Source organism: Chrysochloris asiatica, unplaced genomic scaffold, assembly GCF_000296735.1.
Source record: "Chrysochloris asiatica unplaced genomic scaffold, ChrAsi1.0 scaffold00004, whole genome shotgun sequence".
Taxonomy (NCBI): Eukaryota; Metazoa; Chordata; class Mammalia; order Afrosoricida; family Chrysochloridae; genus Chrysochloris; species Chrysochloris asiatica.
The window spans coordinates 44,263,877-44,282,842 of record NW_006408522.1 but is presented as its reverse complement, the minus strand read 5'-3'; the positions used below and the strand labels follow the sequence as shown (position 1 = coordinate 44,282,842).

General features: G+C 40.3%; 1 protein-coding gene across 1 annotated transcript in view; it reads right to left on the bottom strand.

Moving 5' to 3' along the window:
* Window positions 1–620: 620 nt before the first annotated feature.
* SCG5 (secretogranin V (7B2 protein)) overlaps window positions 621–18,966 on the bottom strand; it is a 94,200-nt gene continuing 75,854 nt past the window's right edge. Inside the window, exons 4-6 of the mRNA XM_006831803.1 lie at window positions 14,410–14,522; window positions 5,878–5,931; window positions 621–716 (exon numbers count right to left, since the gene is read on the bottom strand). Coding sequence (XP_006831866.1) covers window positions 621–716; window positions 5,878–5,931; window positions 14,410–14,522 — 263 coding nt within the window. The remainder of the gene's footprint in view (window positions 717–5,877; window positions 5,932–14,409; window positions 14,523–18,966) is intronic.

The following is an 18,966-nucleotide window of genomic DNA, read 5'->3' as shown; positions in this document are numbered from 1 at the left end:
AAGTAGTTCAATCTTAGAGACAAGGAGGAATAGAGAAAGGGAACATGTAGGAGTTTTCTGAGGTGACAGAGATAATCCCTCATTTGGGATATATGACTGTCAAAACTTATCAAAAGCAACACTTAAGAATTATGCATAGCATGATATATTAATTATACACCAATTAAAAATGATTTTTTTGTAAAGGCATAGCCCAGTAAAATGGGCTCCTCCTGTGAGTACAATATCCTTTTAGGGTGCAAAAATGCCCAAGGGCTGGATGAACTAGATGATCAAATCAAATGCTAGCTTTTTACAAACCTGGCCAAAATAGTACAACCCCAAACACTATGCTAACCTGCAACAACTCTGAGGGCATTTCACAGTCTAGCTTTTTACTGTTGTTGATATGTGCATTTTCATTTTAATATTCAGTTCAGGTCTACACACATGCAAAAGTTTTTAGCAGAGAGCAGAGCCACCAATGATCTGGCAATGTAATATAAAAAATACAGTAGCTTTTCACCCCTTATCAACAAATTAGAAACATGCTACTCTTTGTAGGGGCTTTAATAGCGCGTGCATATTAGCAATACTGAGGCCAAGTGGGCATAATGGGTTTCCAATGCACTATATTCACTTTACTCTGGATCCTTATCTTCATCTGAAAAGTGGGGAACTGACTTCTTTGCAACAACGTTGTCCAGTCTCTGCCCTTGCAGATAAGGATTGACACTCTGAAAGAAAAAATATATGGGTTGATATCACATGTTTCATCAGGTACAGATAGATACCCCACAAACGTAAGTGGAAGAGAATCGTTTGTGGTTTACAGCATTAACAAAAAAGTTAACGGGGTACCTACTGCCTGCTAAATGATGACGCCAGTATATTTACAAGAGTTTAGTGGTTTGAGAAACATTGTCTAACAAATAGATGTGTCTACACTAAAAGAGAGATTCTTTAATAGTTATCAGGGGTGGAAAGGAAGGGTAAGTCATTGACTAGAAGGGTAGACACACATTAACCTAGATGAAGGGGGAGGCAATATGCAGTAGGATAGAGGCTGACAGAAACATGCTGGAGGCAGGGGAAAACATGAGGAAGAGTGCAAGAGTTAAATATAGTAGAGGTAGGTCAACAATATACACAATCCTGCAATAATGATGGTAGATAGATGCACAGGTTGAACAGGTATGGGAGAGAGAGTGCAAGTATACCCACAAATAAAAACAACAGCAAAAAACAACAAATAGATATGCCTAATGTATTTGCCATGCAACTATAGGGTTCTTTGTTTATCAGATGAAGTCTTGGGTTTTGTTTGTCTGTTTGGGGTGCAATGATTTGAAGCAAACCAGTTGATAAAAATCAGTTCTTGCTATTAACTTAGATACTAAGCCTTTATGTGAAGGAACATTCCTATTCTATAGCCCTGCTTAGATGAGAGAGACAATCTGAAATTCATAAGTTATTTTATAAGAAGAATGTTTGAAAGAAGATGACAAGGAAGGGCCATGGGGGAATTAGCATCTCAAGGATCATCCTTGCTGCAATGGATTCTTGCATGCCAGTAGTTTGCTAAAGAGCATTCATCGGGGACACTAGCCGTCATTTTCATCTTCACTCAGTCAAATCCAAATGCTGAAAAAAAGAATTACTCTATCTGGAAGGCCCCTTTATATTTGTCTCAAGATGCCATACTCTGAAATCTTTTTCATTTGTCAGTATTCTGAGTGAGTCAAGGTTCTCCATTCCCTCTCTAATACATATCTATTTGAGGTTTGGATGTGAACTAGAAATTGGAACTTCACAACATAGTCTTTAGCAAGCAGAAAAAAATGTCAAAAGTTTTAGAAGATATTTGTATATTAAAAAATGACTTCCAACAACACAAACATAAGAAAGAAGCTATATTTACAAGTGATTAGCTCTCCAGTTGCATGTGAAGTTCCCATGAACAAATGGAGACAGTTCATTCGTGGATCTCCCTTGCTTAGAGCTGCCACGATTCTTTTGAAAAGTGCCACACGTTATCCAAATGAGAAGAAATGGAACCAGAGTTCAATATCTATAAATACCCTTCTGTGTTCTGAAAGCATAAATCATGACAGACTCAGCTCCCTCTGCAAAACTAAGTTACATCACAAACACATGGGGAATTAATTACAGAGTGTGAAATGTCCTCATATACCTGAAAGGTGGCACGTCACACAAAGACAGTATCTTGCTGGAAAGTAATCTTTATATGATTTAGGAAAACAAAAATACTCTTCTATTGGGGAGTGTCACCAAGACCAGCCTAGTTTACCCTGTGAAATGATCTTAGAATCTTTGGGTCAGTGTAGCAAGTGTGGATTGAAAAAGCATAATCATTACCATAAACATTTTAACTGATTTTTACTAATTGGTATTTACTCTGAAATTCCAACTATAATAAAAAAGGATCTGAGAGTTTTCACATTTACAAAACAGAGGATTAAAAGATTGGTAAATGTTGAATAAGATCAATTTTGTTGCTGTTGTTGGCTGTTGCCAGTTAGCCCATGACACATTCATTGTCACCCCAAGCACCAAGTATGGGGTCCTGCTCTGCATGCTGGGATAGCTGCAGATTTGACCATTGGGATCCATAGGGTGTTCACTGATCACCAGGACTTCGCTCCCAATCTGTCTTAGTCCAGAAGCTCCACTGAAATATGTCCTTCATCATGGTAACACACATGTCTCCACTGACAGACAAGCAGTGTTGTGCATGAGACACACTGGCTATGAATCGAATCCACAGGGAAGGAAAGATTCCATCACAGAGTCACCACTGTTCTCATAATATGATAAATGGTAGACCTTAAATGCTCACAAAATGCATCTCAAAAATTAAAAGTTTACAAAGTCATCTTAAAGATTTGTTGACCTGTAATTCATGAAGCAACAAGGAATTCAACTGAATTTGAACAAGTAAAGAAAGTCACATAAAACCTGGGGCTCTGTTGTAACTTTGGGGAGAATCTTCCTTGGTAAGGAGCCTTTCATGAGTGAATGCCTTTTCCCTTTTTCTGCCCAAAGACTTTCTAAAAGATTGGAGGAGATGGGAAGCACATTAGTGAGGAAGGAGCATTCATTTGAACCTTTTGGATAAATGTTTAGTTATTGATTTAGAATCCAATACTGAAGGATGACAATAATAATCATTGTTGTTGTTGATAAGTGCCGTCGAGTCAGTTCCAATTCACAGAGATCCTATATAGGGTTTCTGAGAAGCGGCTGGTGAGCTTGAACCGCTGACCTTGTGATTCAAACCGACCTTGCAATTCAACGCATTAACCTACAGTAACACACCAGGATACTTGGTTCTAATTATTCTCTGGATAACTCAAAGCATTTATATATTTATTTTCTCACTTGGATGAGGGACTGGTTAGGTTACACAGAGAAGATTTTCCCCAATTCACAACTGAAGAAATAAAAATACAGAGGCCTTGAATCAACTATCTATCCACAGTAGAGCCAAGCCCAGTCCTCAGGTACAGTGCAAAACACCGTGGATTTTCATTGGAATCGGATCTTCTGAAAACCTGCATAAGTGGCTGAGCTTTGTTGGAGGAAGTCTTAATTTAAAAAGAAAAAGAAGAAGACAGAAAGAAAATCTGCTATTTCTTTCTCTTGATTTGTGGACTTTAGTGGGGTGGTAAAGGGCTTCAATCAAGATGGCAACGTCATCTGAGGCCTAATACTGGAGCAGTAACGCTTTTTCTCCATCAGGTTTGAGAGGTTCATGGTTTACAGCAAGAGCAGGGGCCATTCTAGATGCTTGAATAGGAAGAACTTGATACCTCTGGGTCAAAGTGACCCTGATTTTCATAAATTCTAAACCCTTTCCTATGTGGAGGAAGTTGAGGCTAAATTAAAATCTTTTATAACATGTGTCTTTGCCAGAATTCTGAATTGGGGTAATCACTGGTCTCATAGAAAAATGACCTAAATTGTGACCTACAGTCAGTCACCGTGGCAGGACACACAGGATGGTGGGCCAGGAAGAAGAGACAATTAGAGCTTATTTGTTTCAGATCAGTCATTTGTCTTATTTGGAAATGTGCTTGTGATCCATGAAGAGATAGTCAGGGCGTCCTACTGGTAAATTATGTGTATTCTGAACTCCTAGAATAAAAGTTCTTGATGTTCTCTCAAGACCACATCACATCCTTTGGACCTTCCTGCCACTATTTGCCACTGGAAGCAGTAATCACCAACCCCCTCCCCCACAAAAAACCCAAAACCACCTTAATAGTCCCAGTAACTCTCCCAAAAAAGATTTGTTGCCAGACACCAAAACACTCTACTTCTCACTGAAAACTGGCTGTGCCTCATCTGGGTTTTGTCAGACAGCAAAGGAGCTTGGATTAACGCTGAGGCCAGAAAATCCACACCTCTTCAAATACTTTCTGACTGGATTAGGCAAAACTATTCAGAATGACCGCAGTGACCACTGTCCAGATTCCCAAATGTGGCCAGGATTCAGGCACTTGTTATACTGAATAAACCTATGTGGTTTCCTGTTTGTATGCTTTCACTAAAATGATTATTACCCATAACACTTTGCCATGTAATCATTGTTAACTGCTATCAAAATGGTGCTCCATGTACAAGAGTATCAAACCATTGCAATCCATAGGGTTTTTACTGACTGATTTTCAGAAGTAGACCACCAGGCTTTTCTTCCCAGTCTCTCTTAATCTGGAAGTGCTGCTCAAGCCTGTCCAGCATCATAGCAACATGCAAGCCTCTACTGACAGACAGTTGGTGGACATATATGAAGTATGTCTTCTATATCTGCCTGGAATTCAAGTTTGATTTCCCCTATGAAAAATGAAAATCTTACCACTGCTTTCTTGTTATGTAATCGTTGCCCCCCCCCCCCCAACAACACCCTTCTATTTGAACAGAAAAAGATGATGACAGGTGGCTAAGTCCTTCTGTCTGTCAAGTAGGGTACCAGCTGGATGGTAGAATGGGCACTGATCATTTGTTAAGTCTCAGTACCATGGAAGGCATTGGGAAACCAAAACAAATTCAACATTCAGCATTGCATGAGGCAACACCACAGGGGAGCTAAATGGAAAACTCCTTAGACTACAGTCCCACCCTGGGTCACTCAACATGCAGTAAATCCAACAGCTGGCAAACACGTATGATAGAATCTAGTAGATGTCATGTTATTCTGGTGATGTTAAGTGCCATCGAGTTGGTTCTGACCCAGAGTGACTCTGTATAGGGTTTCTGAGGAGTGGCTGGTGAGCTTGAACTGTCAACCTTGAGGTTCAAAGCAACTTTGCATTCCAATCCATTAACCCAAAGCACCACACCAGTACTTCAATCTGGTTAGACCAAGTAAAAAAGATCTCAAAAAGAAACCTTGGGAGGAAAGTGACTTGTTCACTTATCCTTTGCCCCCATGTCCTTCAAAATTCTTGCCCAGAGCATGCAATTTAACAGGTCTCTGTTCCTGCTTAATGTTTTCAAATAGCTGATACAGATGTACGAGCAGTTTCCCTCACTGGCCCTCATACACTTTGAGAGGAGGTATAATCTCATGAACTCCCCACATTTTCCTCACAGATGAGAGAGCTATAATATGTATTTTCTGAAAGGAATGGAGGTGATGGAATTATTACAGGACTTGTGGTCCCACTACAAATAATTTGCTAATCAAAGCTTGGGGAAACAGTAGCAGAAAACAAAGGATGGATTTTCTGGGTGTGGCTCGTTACACAGAGCCACCTTTCTGCATGTGAAAGGATACTGTTTATTTCCAACAATTGGGGGTTACAGCTTGTCAACAGTCCCCCTCAGGAAGCCCCAAGAACCCCCACAGCAACCCCAAAGTGGTCTCTCTGTTACCCTCCGCCTTCGTCTCTGTCCTCCCTTCATCTTCTCATAAAGGAGCTTCTTGTTCTAGAGTGGAGAGAAGAAAAAACACAAACGCAGAAGTATGGATCAAATTTGGTGAATGTCTATTTCAAAAGCAATACTTGGTTTCCCCGTGGATATTTGCATACACATATTTTGGAAACAAAACTAGATGAAAAGAATGTTGTGTCAGAAAGATAGACCACAAGAGAAAAGCTGGTGTTCAGGCAAGTTTTAATGAAGTCCTTTGCATTGCACACCAGTTGTCTGTCATTGGTAATCGTATAAACTGGAAACTACGACATGCTAAAACACAGGGGGCGCTGGAAACCCATCTCCTCACTTTGAACAGCTTTTGTTTAGAGCAAGCAATTTGATCTCGTTATATTTTTGTATCTCACTCCCTTTCTATAAACTGCACACACTGACTGTTCTCTAGAGGCATGGCTGACTATGAATAACAATCCTCTATGTAAATAAATGAGACGTTCTGACTTCAGCAACCATTTCTTCTGTGACTGAAGTCAGTGCCCCCAGTCAAGACAATCGGAAAACCATTTGGTCTATAACATTTTTAATAGAGTGAACCTTTTAAAAACTGCCAAAAATCTTCTTGGCAGAACGGAAAGTTATGTTGGGTGGGGGGGCAGGGGAAGAGCTCTGTTACCACAGTTTGTATAAGTGTTTCCACATATTGCTGTATTTCAAACACATAATGGACTTAAATGAGCTCTAGACTATCAGACACATGCTTAGCAGATTTCCTTTCTATTGAGATTGTAAAAGACAGAACACTTAACCTGAAGGCAGAAAGAGAGAAGAGAAACTGTGGGGCTTTAGCAATGTTGTTTTATTTATTTGTGTTTTTAATCGAAAGGGAAATACAGCATAAAAGAAGAAATTCATCGCACTTTAAATAAAATGCCCTGATATGGATTTTAAAGATGTAGAAAAAAAAAAAAAAAAAAAAAAAAAAAAAGAGAAAGAGAGAGAAAATGGACCAAAAGGAAATGGTTGATGTTCAACCATTGCAAGAGCGCGCACACGTCTGAACTTCAGTGACATTAATTCATCACGTCTGCCGTTTTCTGCAAAAAAAAAAAAAAAAAGGAGATGACAGAGTTCTGTTAAGGAACCAGTTTATATAATGCTGGTACCCTCTGAGCTTCTGAGCTGTCTGGTTTTAAAGACTTTTATTTTTTTAATGATAGATTTGGAGAGGAGAATGACAAATGCCAAGAATGAGCTTCATAATTTTCATGTTCATTAAAATCTACCCCACCCACAATTTACAATGTGTATCTCTTGCCCAACCTCAACTATGTAAGGAGACTGAGCCAGGGAGTGAAGGAGCCTCTGCTGCCAAAGACACCGCTTGTGCTGGCCACAGTCTCTACCTCCTGTTCACATGGGGAGCAGAGAGATGTTGTTGTTGTTGTTGTTGTTAAGTGCCATCGAGCCCGTTCTAACTCAAAACAACCCTGTATAAGGTTTCAGAGAAGCGGCTGGTAGACGTGAACCGCTGACCTTATGGTTAACAGTCCAGTGCTTATCCAGAACTCCAGGCTTGCATAATCGAAGGGAGGACAGGCAGATGTGCAGCCTATCGCCAGGAGGAATGAGGGTGATTGTGATGCTCATCTTTAGTTGTAGTTGCCTTTCTACAGAAGCTCGGAGAATGTGTTGGGGATTTGTGCCAAAGCTCGGTGCTGGGGGAGGGAGTGCATTAAGTACAGAAGTGTCTTCCTGTGTGCCATCATGTTCACTGCCTATCCGCTTGCCCATTGCCAACTAGTTGGTTCTGACATGTGGTGACCTTTCAGGATGGAGTAGAGCGGCCCCATAAGGTTTCCAAGGCTGTAATCTTTCTGGAAGCAGAAGGCTACTTCTCCCACAGTGGGTCCCAACCAAACCTTTGGATTAGCAGCCAGGCACAATACCACAGCACCACCATGGCTTCTTGTTCAGCTGCTGGGGATACACAAATGGGCTGGGGTAGGATTGTTGTTGTTGTTGTTAGGTGCCATCAAGTTGGTACCAAGCCATAGCGATCCTATGCACAATAGAATGAAACACTGCCCGGTCCTGGGCCAACCTGACAATCATTGCTACACGTGAGCCCATTGATGCTGCCACTTTGCCAATCCATCTCACTGGGGGTCTTCTTCTTTTCCTCTGACCCTCCACCTTACCAAACATGATATCCTTCTCCAGTGACTGGTCTCTCTTGACAGTATGTCAAAAGTATGAGAGACTAAGTCTGGCCATCCTGGCTTCCAAGGAGCTCTCTGGGTGTACATCACCCAACACAGATCTATTTGTTCTTTTGGCAGTCCATGGTACTTTCAATATTCTCCTCCAAAACCATGCCTCAAATGCATCAATTCTTCTGTGGTCTTCCTTATTCATGGTCCAACTTTTACATGCATATGAGGTTACTGAAAATACCATGGCTTGAATCAGGCGCACCTCTGTTCTCACACTGACATCTTTACTCTTCAACACTTTAAATTGGTCTCAAGCAGCAGATTTGCCTGATGCAATACGTCATTTGATTTCTGACTGCTGCTTCCATGATGTTGATGGCTGATCAGAGAAAAATTAAGTCTTTGACAACTGAAATCTTTTCTCCATTGATAAGAAAGAATGTTGTTTATTATCTGATCCCCTCTGTATAAATGGTTGATAGGGACGGGCAACTTATACATTGATTACCTAAAATGGGGGCTATTAAGGCACGAAGTGACTAGATTACACATTTTCAAGAGGGGATTTAGTTGCAGAGTGTGCAGGGGAAGGAAAAATCCGCACTGAATAGTTTTCATCTTGACTAGACAGGTCTGGTGAAAGGAGATGGGGATAAGACCCCTTATGATTCAATAGTGAGTAACTGTTATCATAACTAATTGCGACTGTCACAACTGTTAAAGGTAAAAGTTTTGTAACAAAAAGAGGGGAGTAGTTAATCTTACAATCCAGGAACAGAGGACCTTAGTACCATCAAGGGAGAAGAACATGAGCAGAATGTGGGACCCTATCCAGAGTAGCAGTGACACCAGAGATGGAGGCAGAGATGATGGCATGGAGAGATAGAGCAGCTGAAGACTCTAGCCTCATGGGAAGAGAGGGAATGAGTGCTGGTGGCCAGGAGGCAGGCTTACAGAATGTGACCTTTGGTTGTTTAAATGATTATATATTTCTGAGTGTTTTTGTGTACATCAAAAAAAAAAAAAAAAAAAAGCAAAAAACAGAGGAAACATTCAACAGAAGCAAATATGGTTGAATGACGATGCACAGAGGCGACTGTAATCATTGTAATGAAATGATGAGTGTAAAACATGTACTCCCATGTAAACTATCACTCAATTCACAATAAAAACATTTAAAAAAAGAATGTTGTTTATTGCTCCAGTGGTGAGGATTTTTGTTTTCTTTACATTAAGGTGCAACCCATACTGAAGGTTGTGGTCTTTGATTTTCATCAGTAAGTGTTCTGAGTCCTCTTCACTTTCAGCAAGCAAGGTTGTATCATCTGCATTTCACAGGTTGTTAATGAGTTTTCTTCCAATCCTGATGCCACGTTTTTCTTCATAGAACTCAGCTTCTTGGATTATTTTCTCCGCATACAGGTTAAATAAGTATGGTGAAAGAATACAACCCTGTCACACACCTTTCATAAGTTTAAAGTATTCGGTGTTTCCTTGTTCTGTTTGAACCACTGTCTCTTGGTCCATGTACAGGTTCCTCGTGAGCACAGTTAAGTGTTCTGGAATACTCAGACTTTGCAATGTTATCCATAGCTTGTCATTATCACACAATCTAAAACCTTTGCATAGTCAATAAAGCACAGGTAAACATCTTTCTGGTGTTCTCTGCTTTCAGCCAAGATCTATCGGACATCAGCAATGATATCTCTCATTGCACCTCTTGAACCTCTGGAAGTTCTCTGTCAATGTATGCTAGCAGCCATTTCTGTATTACCTTTAGTAAAACTTTACTCGCATGGGATATCAAAGATACTGTCCAATGATTTCTGCATTCCATTGGGTCACCTTTCTTTGGAATGGGCACAAATCTCTTCCGATTAGTTGGCCAGATAGTTGTCTTCCAAATTTCATGGCATAGATAAGTGAGTGCCTCCAGTGCTGCCTCACTTAGTTGAAAGATTTCAATTTATATTCCATCAGTTCCTGGTGCCTTGTTCTTTGCCAATTCCTTCAATGCACTTTGGACTTCTTCCTAAAGGATCACTGGCTGTTGATCATATGCTACCTCTTAAAATGGTTGAACATTTACCATTTCCTTTTGGTACAGTCCTTCCATCTTCTTTTGATGCTTTCTGCATTATTCAATAATTTGCCCAGAGAATCCTTCAATGATGCAAGTCAAGGCTTGATTTTTTTCCCCTTAGTTCCCTTAGATTGATAGGGTAGTATATTCTATTATTAGGTAGTAATATCTATTATTATCATCCTATCATTTGTATAATAAATAATATCCTTAAGAATTAGAGGAGGCTGGCTCTGGCTTGGACTGTAAGTGGTTTAGACTGATATCATGGTAGGAGTAAGGGCTGGGATGCTCAGAGTGTTATTCTGCCGCAAGCTGGAATGTTTAGGTACAGCCTTCTCTGTTTTTAACAGCAATAACAGTACGTTTTTGAATATCATTTTTGCAGCAGTGAGAGAGGGTCTTTGTCCTTCATTTCACCTCTGGTTCAGACTCTGGCCATGATCAACTGCATCAATTTAATTGTTGTTGTTAAGTGCCGTCAAGTCTGTTCCAACTCATACTGACCATGCATAGGATTTCCAAGGACGACTGGTGGTTTTGAACCACCAACCTTGTGGTTAGCAATCCACTGCTTATCCTACAGCACCACACCAAGACTCAGTTTAATTAAGACACAATACAAGCATGTCCTGGTGTGTCGCTGTGAGATCAAGCACTGGACCACAAGGTCAGTTTAAACCATAAGGTAGGAGGTTCAAACTCACCAGCGGCTCCTTGGAAACCCTATACAGGGTTGCTATGAGTTGGAACCGACTTGACAGCACTTAACAATAACAACAGCTGTGCAAAGATGTGAAACTTTGGAACAGGAAAAACATTTACTTTCTCAGACATCTGTTTTCCCAAGAGAATAATTGACAAGAAGGAGGGTATCCAACATAGACAACCTTTGGTTATAGCCATTCAATGTTGTGGGTATACCAGTCGTCCAAAAGACAATCAGTCCTAGATAGGACTCAATGGGACTAGCTCAGGACCATAGGAATAAGCCATGAAAAGACAAGAGATTTATTCAGTCTTTAAAAAGCACTGATGATGACTGGCCTGATCAAATCCCAGCTCTGCCAATCATCAAGTCTGAGTGTTGGGCAAGCTACTCAGCCACCTGAAGCCTATGTTGTCTCATCTATAAAATGTGAATGAAGAGGGGTTTGCAGTGAGATCAGGTAAGGTATTAAGTATGGTGCCTGGTACATAGTATGCACTCAATAAATATCAGTTACTATTATTATTCCAGGTGTGGTGCTGTAGGATAAGCACTGGACTGCATGGCTTATCTCAAGGCATGCAGTTCAACCCACCAATCCCTCCTCAGAAACCCTAGACAGGGTTGCTGTGAGTCAGAACCGACTTGATGGCACTAAACAACAATAGCATTATTATTCATAGGCTCCCTGATGATGTAGTGGTTAAGCACTCAGCTGCTAATTAAAAGGTTGGTGGTTTGAACCTACTAACCACTCCAAAGAAAGATATGGCAATATGCTTCCATAAACGTTTACAGCCTTGGAAACTCTATGGGGCAGTTATACTCAGTCCTATGGGGTCGCCATGATTTAGAATTGACTTGATAGCAATCCATTCGATTTTTATTAGTGTTCACCTTTGTAGTCCCAACATTTAGCCAGGCTCTGGTAGGCATATAATCTGAATGTATTAAATGTGCCTTGATATATTAACACAAAAGGAAAAAAATCAGGAAACAAGATACACTGGTATTTATAATCTGTGCATCCCTGCTAAAGACGCAGCTCAGACGAATGTCAAAAATAAGCATGCTTTGCGAATAAGGATCAGGACTTTGTACACAATTTGGTTATGAAAGATAATTAATTTGTTAATTATCCATCTTGCTTCAGCAAGCTTGACCCTATCAGTCTATATAAACACCAAGGCTTATGGTCCCTAGTTTAGAAAAGCAAGACATATTCAATTCACACTTTCATGTGAATATCAAGGAACTACTGCTTTAGTACTAGGCTGTAATGACACAATAAACTATGGAAACTGAAGTTTATGATTACAGATCATAAAATTAACGTAAACATTGTTTCTGTTCATTGATTTGTAATAGTATTTCCTTTTGCATAGAATTCTAAACTCTAGTCTTGAGCTCCGATGTAAACAATGAATGCAAATGACTGAAAGGAAAATCCATGTTTAGAGAAGGAAAGGATAAATGATAGAGACTGGGTTCTTACTGAAGGTCTACGAGTGTGTAGAACTCAGTGAAAGAAATCTGTAAAGGCTTTGAAAACGAGTTAAGGAAAACTGGAAAGAGACAATTTCCATAACTCTCCTACCTCCTCATATCAATACCACCAAGAGCATGCTCCAGCTCACTCAGACTTTTTTGCTTCATTTTGCTCATTTCCAACATGTTTAAACTCTAGTGGTAGCCTTGACAATGCAATCAGTCTTCCCTAACAGACCTGCTTAGAACAAGAGGAATGCATATTATCCATCAGTTACCATCAAGTCACTTCTGAGTCATGGCAACCCCATGTGTGTCAGAGTACAAGTGTGCTCCATAGGATTTACAATGGCTGACTTTTTGGGAAGAAGATCAACAGGCTTGTGAGCAGTAGTTTTCCAAGGTGCATTTGGGTGGACTACAAGCTCTAACCTTACAGTTAGCAGTCAAATGCATTATCCATTTGCACTATCCGTGGCCTCCCGTGCATTTTGTTGTTAGTGTTGTTGAGTCAGTTCTGATTCATAGCGAACCTGCATAGGGTTTCAAAGGAGTGGGCTGTTGAGTCTGAACCACTGGCTCTGTTGTTCAAACTGACCTTTTGGCTCAGTGTTTTATCCCACATGTTAGAGAAAATAAAACGAACTTAGGTGGCAGTATTGCTTTGTTGTTGAAGGCAGACTAAACTGACTGTGCCATGTTGATGCAACCTGCTCAGGAAATGAAAGTAGTCATTAATGAGGAAGAACATCTTGTTCTAGTGCAACATAACATTTCAAGGGTTAGTTTAAGCTTGAAACCTCAATATTCCCACTAAAATGGGAAGCAATGTCATCTACCAAATTTGAGCGGAGAAGGGATTGAGTGCTTTGGCAGGGTTTATGTAGTCTGGACTATCTGCTTATTTACTCATTCATCTACTCATTCCACAGATGGATGGACCACCTACTATTATCTGTGAATTAAAACCCTAAGTATTTTCCCATTTTGTTCACATGGCTTCAGAATTTCATCACATAGGCCCAACTACAGAAACACAGATACGTCCTCGTTCAATTTTAATCTTGTTTGGTTCATTGTCCCAGCATGTTGGAATCTTACTGAATCCCAACTCTGTTATCCAGTATTATCCTTTCCAACTTTGTGTCATCCTCTGAGAATCTATTAAGGGCATGCTCTATGTTTTATTACAAACAATAATATGAATGTAGAGTAGGGTGGTGCTAAGACATGCAGGAGAAGATGTGAAATCTCCCTACTTGTGGATGCAGACTCTGTCAACAAGCTCCTTTTGGCGATGTTCTATCAGCCAGACTGTATCTCTTCACCTTTTCCAATAGAAGATCATGAAAGATCTTGTCAAATACTTTGCTGAAGTACAAGGGCACCACACTCTCTTAATTTCCCTCAGCAAGCTGACAAGTAAATGAATAACTTTGGCAACTAAAATAATATAATTAGCTTGACAATCCTTGGTTTTAGCAAACCTATGCCAAATGGTCATGATGTCTCTTTCCAAGTGCTTATAAACAATCACCTTGACGGACAGTCACTGATTCTTGCCTGGGACAGAGGGCAAGTTCACCACTACACATTTGGGAAATTTCCATCTCTTTTTGTTTCTAAGTTTCTTTCCTTGATTCTATAGAGATCATCTCCTTTGGTCTACAGATCAAATCTGCAAGTTTCCTCAGTAAACTTTTTTTTTTTTTTTTAAATCATACTTTTAGATAAAATCTGCTAAGAGTTGCATGAGACAGTAGTGATACTTTAGACTATGTAATAATGTAGGGTGTGGAGTAGACAGCAATAGAGGCCTCTGGAGACTAACTGATGAGGAGTGTGCAGGTTGTTGTCTAGGTACATGAAAGTGGTTAGGAATGGTAACAACAGACAGCGAGTTCTGAAAAATCAACTTCTTAATGATTGTTCTTGTCTCTGCTTCCCTCCTCCCCAATTCATATTGCACATCTCTTCCATCATTGCCTTCAGTCGGCCAGAGTGTAAGCTCTAATAGTAATCAAGATGGGACTCACCCACTTGCTCAAGCCTGGATAGTCATGCTCCGGATCAAAAAGGTGCTGGTGCAACTGGAATTCTCGACTGAACTCAGCAGTGTCAGGGCTGTTTTCTAGACATCCATCATCATCTACTGCAAACAGTCAAAGGTTTGTGAGGAATGGCCAGGGCAGTTATCTTTATTATGAGTTAACTTCTTTAAAGCAACTAGATACTCAAAGGTCAGAATCGATTCACATCAGCTGCATAACCCCCTTTCTCTTAGGGAGCTGATGGATGAGACTGCTCATCCCAATCTCCCACTCCTCCTCTTACCTATGGCAGATATGGCTGGATATTTACCAAACCCACTTCCTTTTCCTCCTTAACACACAGTTAGACTAATTTCCCAGCCTTGCTTTGCAATGTGATGGTGTCATATGTCTGAGTTTGGGCCAGCAGAATGTAGTCAGAAGCAATGCATTTAACTTCCAGGTTTGGCCTATATAAACTTCCCTGTGGTCCTCTACTGCCCATCCTCCGGCCCCATCTGCTGGTTGCTTACTCAATATTGTTGACCACAGCAATGGTGGAAGCAATTGGGAAGATGACCTGAACCTTCCACCCTCACCTTACCCATGTCTAGCAGGATTCCAGACAAGTGAGAACTAAAATTCTCCTGTGTTAAGCCACCAAACTAATATAATTCCATCCTGCATGTCTCATTGTCTTCTCTTGGGTTTTATGCGCTCTTTAGAAACAATCCCAATTTCTCAGAGAAAGTACATTATACAACAAGTACAATTATAATCATTAGGCAGTAACTGGCTTTGTGTATTATAGAGGTAACAAACTAAACTTTGAAGTTGCACAAACCAGAGCTCAAGGTTCAAATCCCACCTCACATGTAATACATAGGGAAAGTTAATTTAGCTGCTCCACATCCATTTATTCACATGAAGTGGAAATAATAAAATACTTTACAGGGTTGCTGAGGGGCTTAGATAGTATCAGATACAGAGGACCTGGCATGTGTTGTTGTTGGTAGGTGTCGTAGAGTCAACTCTAACTCATAGCGTAGTGGTTACGAATCAAGCTGCGAACTGCAAGGTTAGCAGTTCGAAACTACCAGCTGCTCCACAGGAGAAAGATGAGACTTTCTGCTCCCGTAAAGATTTATAGCCTCGGAAACCCTGTTCAGGGTGGTTATGAGTCGGAACCAACTCCACAGCACATAACAACAACATACACAGCAGAACCAAACACTGCCCAGCCCCACACCATCCTCACTATTGTTGCTATCCTTGAGCCAACTGCTGCTGCTACTATGCCATTCTATCTTACTGGGAGCACGAGGGGGTCTTCCTCTTTGTCGATGACCCTCTACTTTATCAAGCATGATGTCCTTCTCCAGGGACAGGTCCCTCCTGATAACATGTCTGGAATATGACAGGCAAAGTCATACCATCTTGCCTTCTAAGGAACATTCTGACTGTACTTCTTCCAATTCAGATTTGTTTGTTTTTTTCTTCTGGCAGTCCATGGCACCTTAAATATTCTTCTCCAACACTGTAACTCAAGAATGTATCAGTTTTTCTATGATCTTCCTTATTCGCTGTCCAATTTTCACATGCATATGACACTACTGAAAATAACTTGGGTCAGATGCACCTTGGTTCTCAAATGGACATCTTTGCTCTTGAACGTTTAAAGAGGTCTTATGCAAGCAGATTTGCCTAATGTAATATGTAGTTTGATTTCTTGATTGCTACTTCCATGAGTATTGACTGTGGGTCCAAGCAAAAGAAGTCTTTTACAATTTCAATCTTTTCTCCATTTACTATGATGTTATTTATTGGTTGAGGTGTGAGGTTTTATATATATATATATGGTGCAAGCCATACTGAATGGTGTATCCTTTGATTTTATCAGTGAGTATTTTAAGTGCTCTTTGCTTCCAGCAAACAAGGTTGTATCATGTGTATATCACAAGTTGTTAATGAGTCTTCCTCCAAACCTGATGCCATTCTTCTTCATATAATCCAGCTTCTTGGATCATTTGCTCAGCATACATATTGAGTAAGTATGGTGAAAGAATACAACCCTGTCACACACCTTTCATGATTTTAAACCATTCAGTGTCTTCTTGTTCTGTTCTAATGACTGCCTCTTGGTCTATGTATAGGTTACTCATGAGCACAGTTAAGTATTCTGGAATACCCATTCTTCCCAATGTAATCCATAGCTAGTCACGATTCACAAAGTTGAAAGCCTTTGCATAGTCTATAAAGCACAAACATCTTTCTGGTATTCTCTTCTTTCAGCCTAGATGCTTCTGACGCTAGCAATGATATCCCTCATTGAAGGTCCTCTTCTGAATCCAGTCTGAATTTCAGGCAGCTCCCCTAAGGATGCACTGCTGCAGCCATTTTAAAATGATCTTCAACAAAATTTTACTTGCATATGTTATTAGTTATATTGTTCCATGATTCCTGCATTCTGTTGTATCACCTCTCGAAGAAATGGGCACCAGTGCTCGGCTCGCCAAGTAACTGTCTTCCAAATTTCTTGGCATGGGTGAATAAGTACTTCAGTGCCTCATCAGCTCATTGAAAGATTTCAATTTTTATTTCATCAATTCATGGAGCCTTGTTCCTCACCAATGCCTTCAGTGCAGCTTAGATTTCTTCCTTCAGTACCTTCGGTTCTTGATCATATGCTAGCTCTTGAAATGCTTGAACCATTTGTTTTTGGAACAGTAATTCCATATAGCTTCCATCTCCTTTTGATGCATTCAGCATTGTTCAATATTTTGCCCAAAGAATTCTTCAATATTGCACATCAAGGCTTTATTTTTTTTCTTTAGTTCTTTCAGCTTTAGATATGCTGAGATGGTTCCTCCCTATTGGTTTTCTAACTCTAGGTCTTTGCACATTTCATTATACCTTGTCATGTCTTCTTGAGCTGCCTTAGAAATATTCAGTTCAGTTCTCCTACATCCTCATTTCTTTCATTTGCTTTAGCATCTCTACAATGGAGAGTGAATTTCAGAGTCTCTCTGATATCCATTTTGGTATTTTCTTACTTTCCTGTCTTTTTAATGACCTTTTGAGTTCTTCCTGTATGATGTTCTTCATGTCATCACACAACCCTTCTGGTCTTTAGTCATTAGCATGTAATGCATCAAATTTGTTCTTGAGATGGTCTCTAAGTTCAGGCAGGGTATATTCAAGGTGATATTTTGACTCTTGTGGATTTGTTTTAATTTTCTTCAGATTCAACCTGAGTTTGTTTAAGAGCCATTGATGGTCTGTTCCAGTCAGCCCTAGCCTTGTTTTTTACTGATGATATTTTCACCGTCTCCACAGCTGTAGTTAGTTTGTTTCATGTGTATTCCATCTTGTGAGGTCCAAGTGTGTTGTTGTTGTTGTTAGGTGCCATCGAATCGGTACTGACCCATAGCGACCCTATGCACAGCAGAACGAAATACTGCCTGATCCTGGGCCAACCTCACTACTGTTGCTACACTTGAGTCCATCGATGCTGCCATTTGGCCAATCCATCTCATTGGGGGCCTTCCTCTTCTTCTCTGACCCTCCACCTTACCAAACATGGTATCCTTCTCCAGAGACTGGTCCCTCCTCACAATATGTCTGAAGTATGAGAGGCAAAGTTTGGCCATCTTGGCCTCCAAGGAACACTCTGGCTGCACTTCTTCTAAAATGGATCTATTAGTTCTTTTGGCAGCCCATGGCACTTTCAATATTTTCCTCCAACACCATAACTCAAAGACATCAATTCTTCTATGGTCTTCCTTATTCACCGTCCAGCTTTCACACGCATATGAGGTGAGGCACACCTTAGTCCTCAAGCTGACATCTTTGCTCTTCAGCACTTTAAAAAGTTCTTGTGCAGCAAATTTGCCTAATGCAATGCGTCGTTTGATTTCTTGACTACTGCTTCCATGAGTGTTGATTGATATCCATGTGTGTAGACATCTTTTATGTTGTATGAAAAAGATCTTTGCAATGAATAAGTCATTGGTATTGCAAAATTGTACCATGCGATCTCCAGCATCATTTCTATCACCAAGGCCATAGTTTTTCAGCTACTTACTCTTCATCTTTGTTTCCAAATTTCATATTCCAATCACCAGTAATTATCAATACATTTTTATTATATGTTTCATCCATTTCAGAAGTTGGTGGTCATGGTGGTTATGTGCCATGGAGTTGGTTCCGACTCATAGCGACCCTGTACAGGGTTCCCAAGGCTGTAGTCTTTAAGGGAGCAGAAAGCCTCATCTTTCTCCCATGGAACAGCTGGTAGTTTCGAACTGCTGACCTTGAGGTTAGCAGTCTGATTCGTAACCACTACACTACCGGAGCTCGTTTCATCACCACTGGCTTTAGTGGTTGGTGTGTAAAATTGAATAATAGTGGTATTAACTGTTCTTCCTTCTAGGCATATGGATACTATCCTATCACAGACAGCACTGTACTTCAAGATGGATCTTGAAATGTTCTTTTTGACAATGAACGTGATGTCATTTCTCTTATGTTTTTTGTTCCTGGCATAGCATGCTATGTGATTGC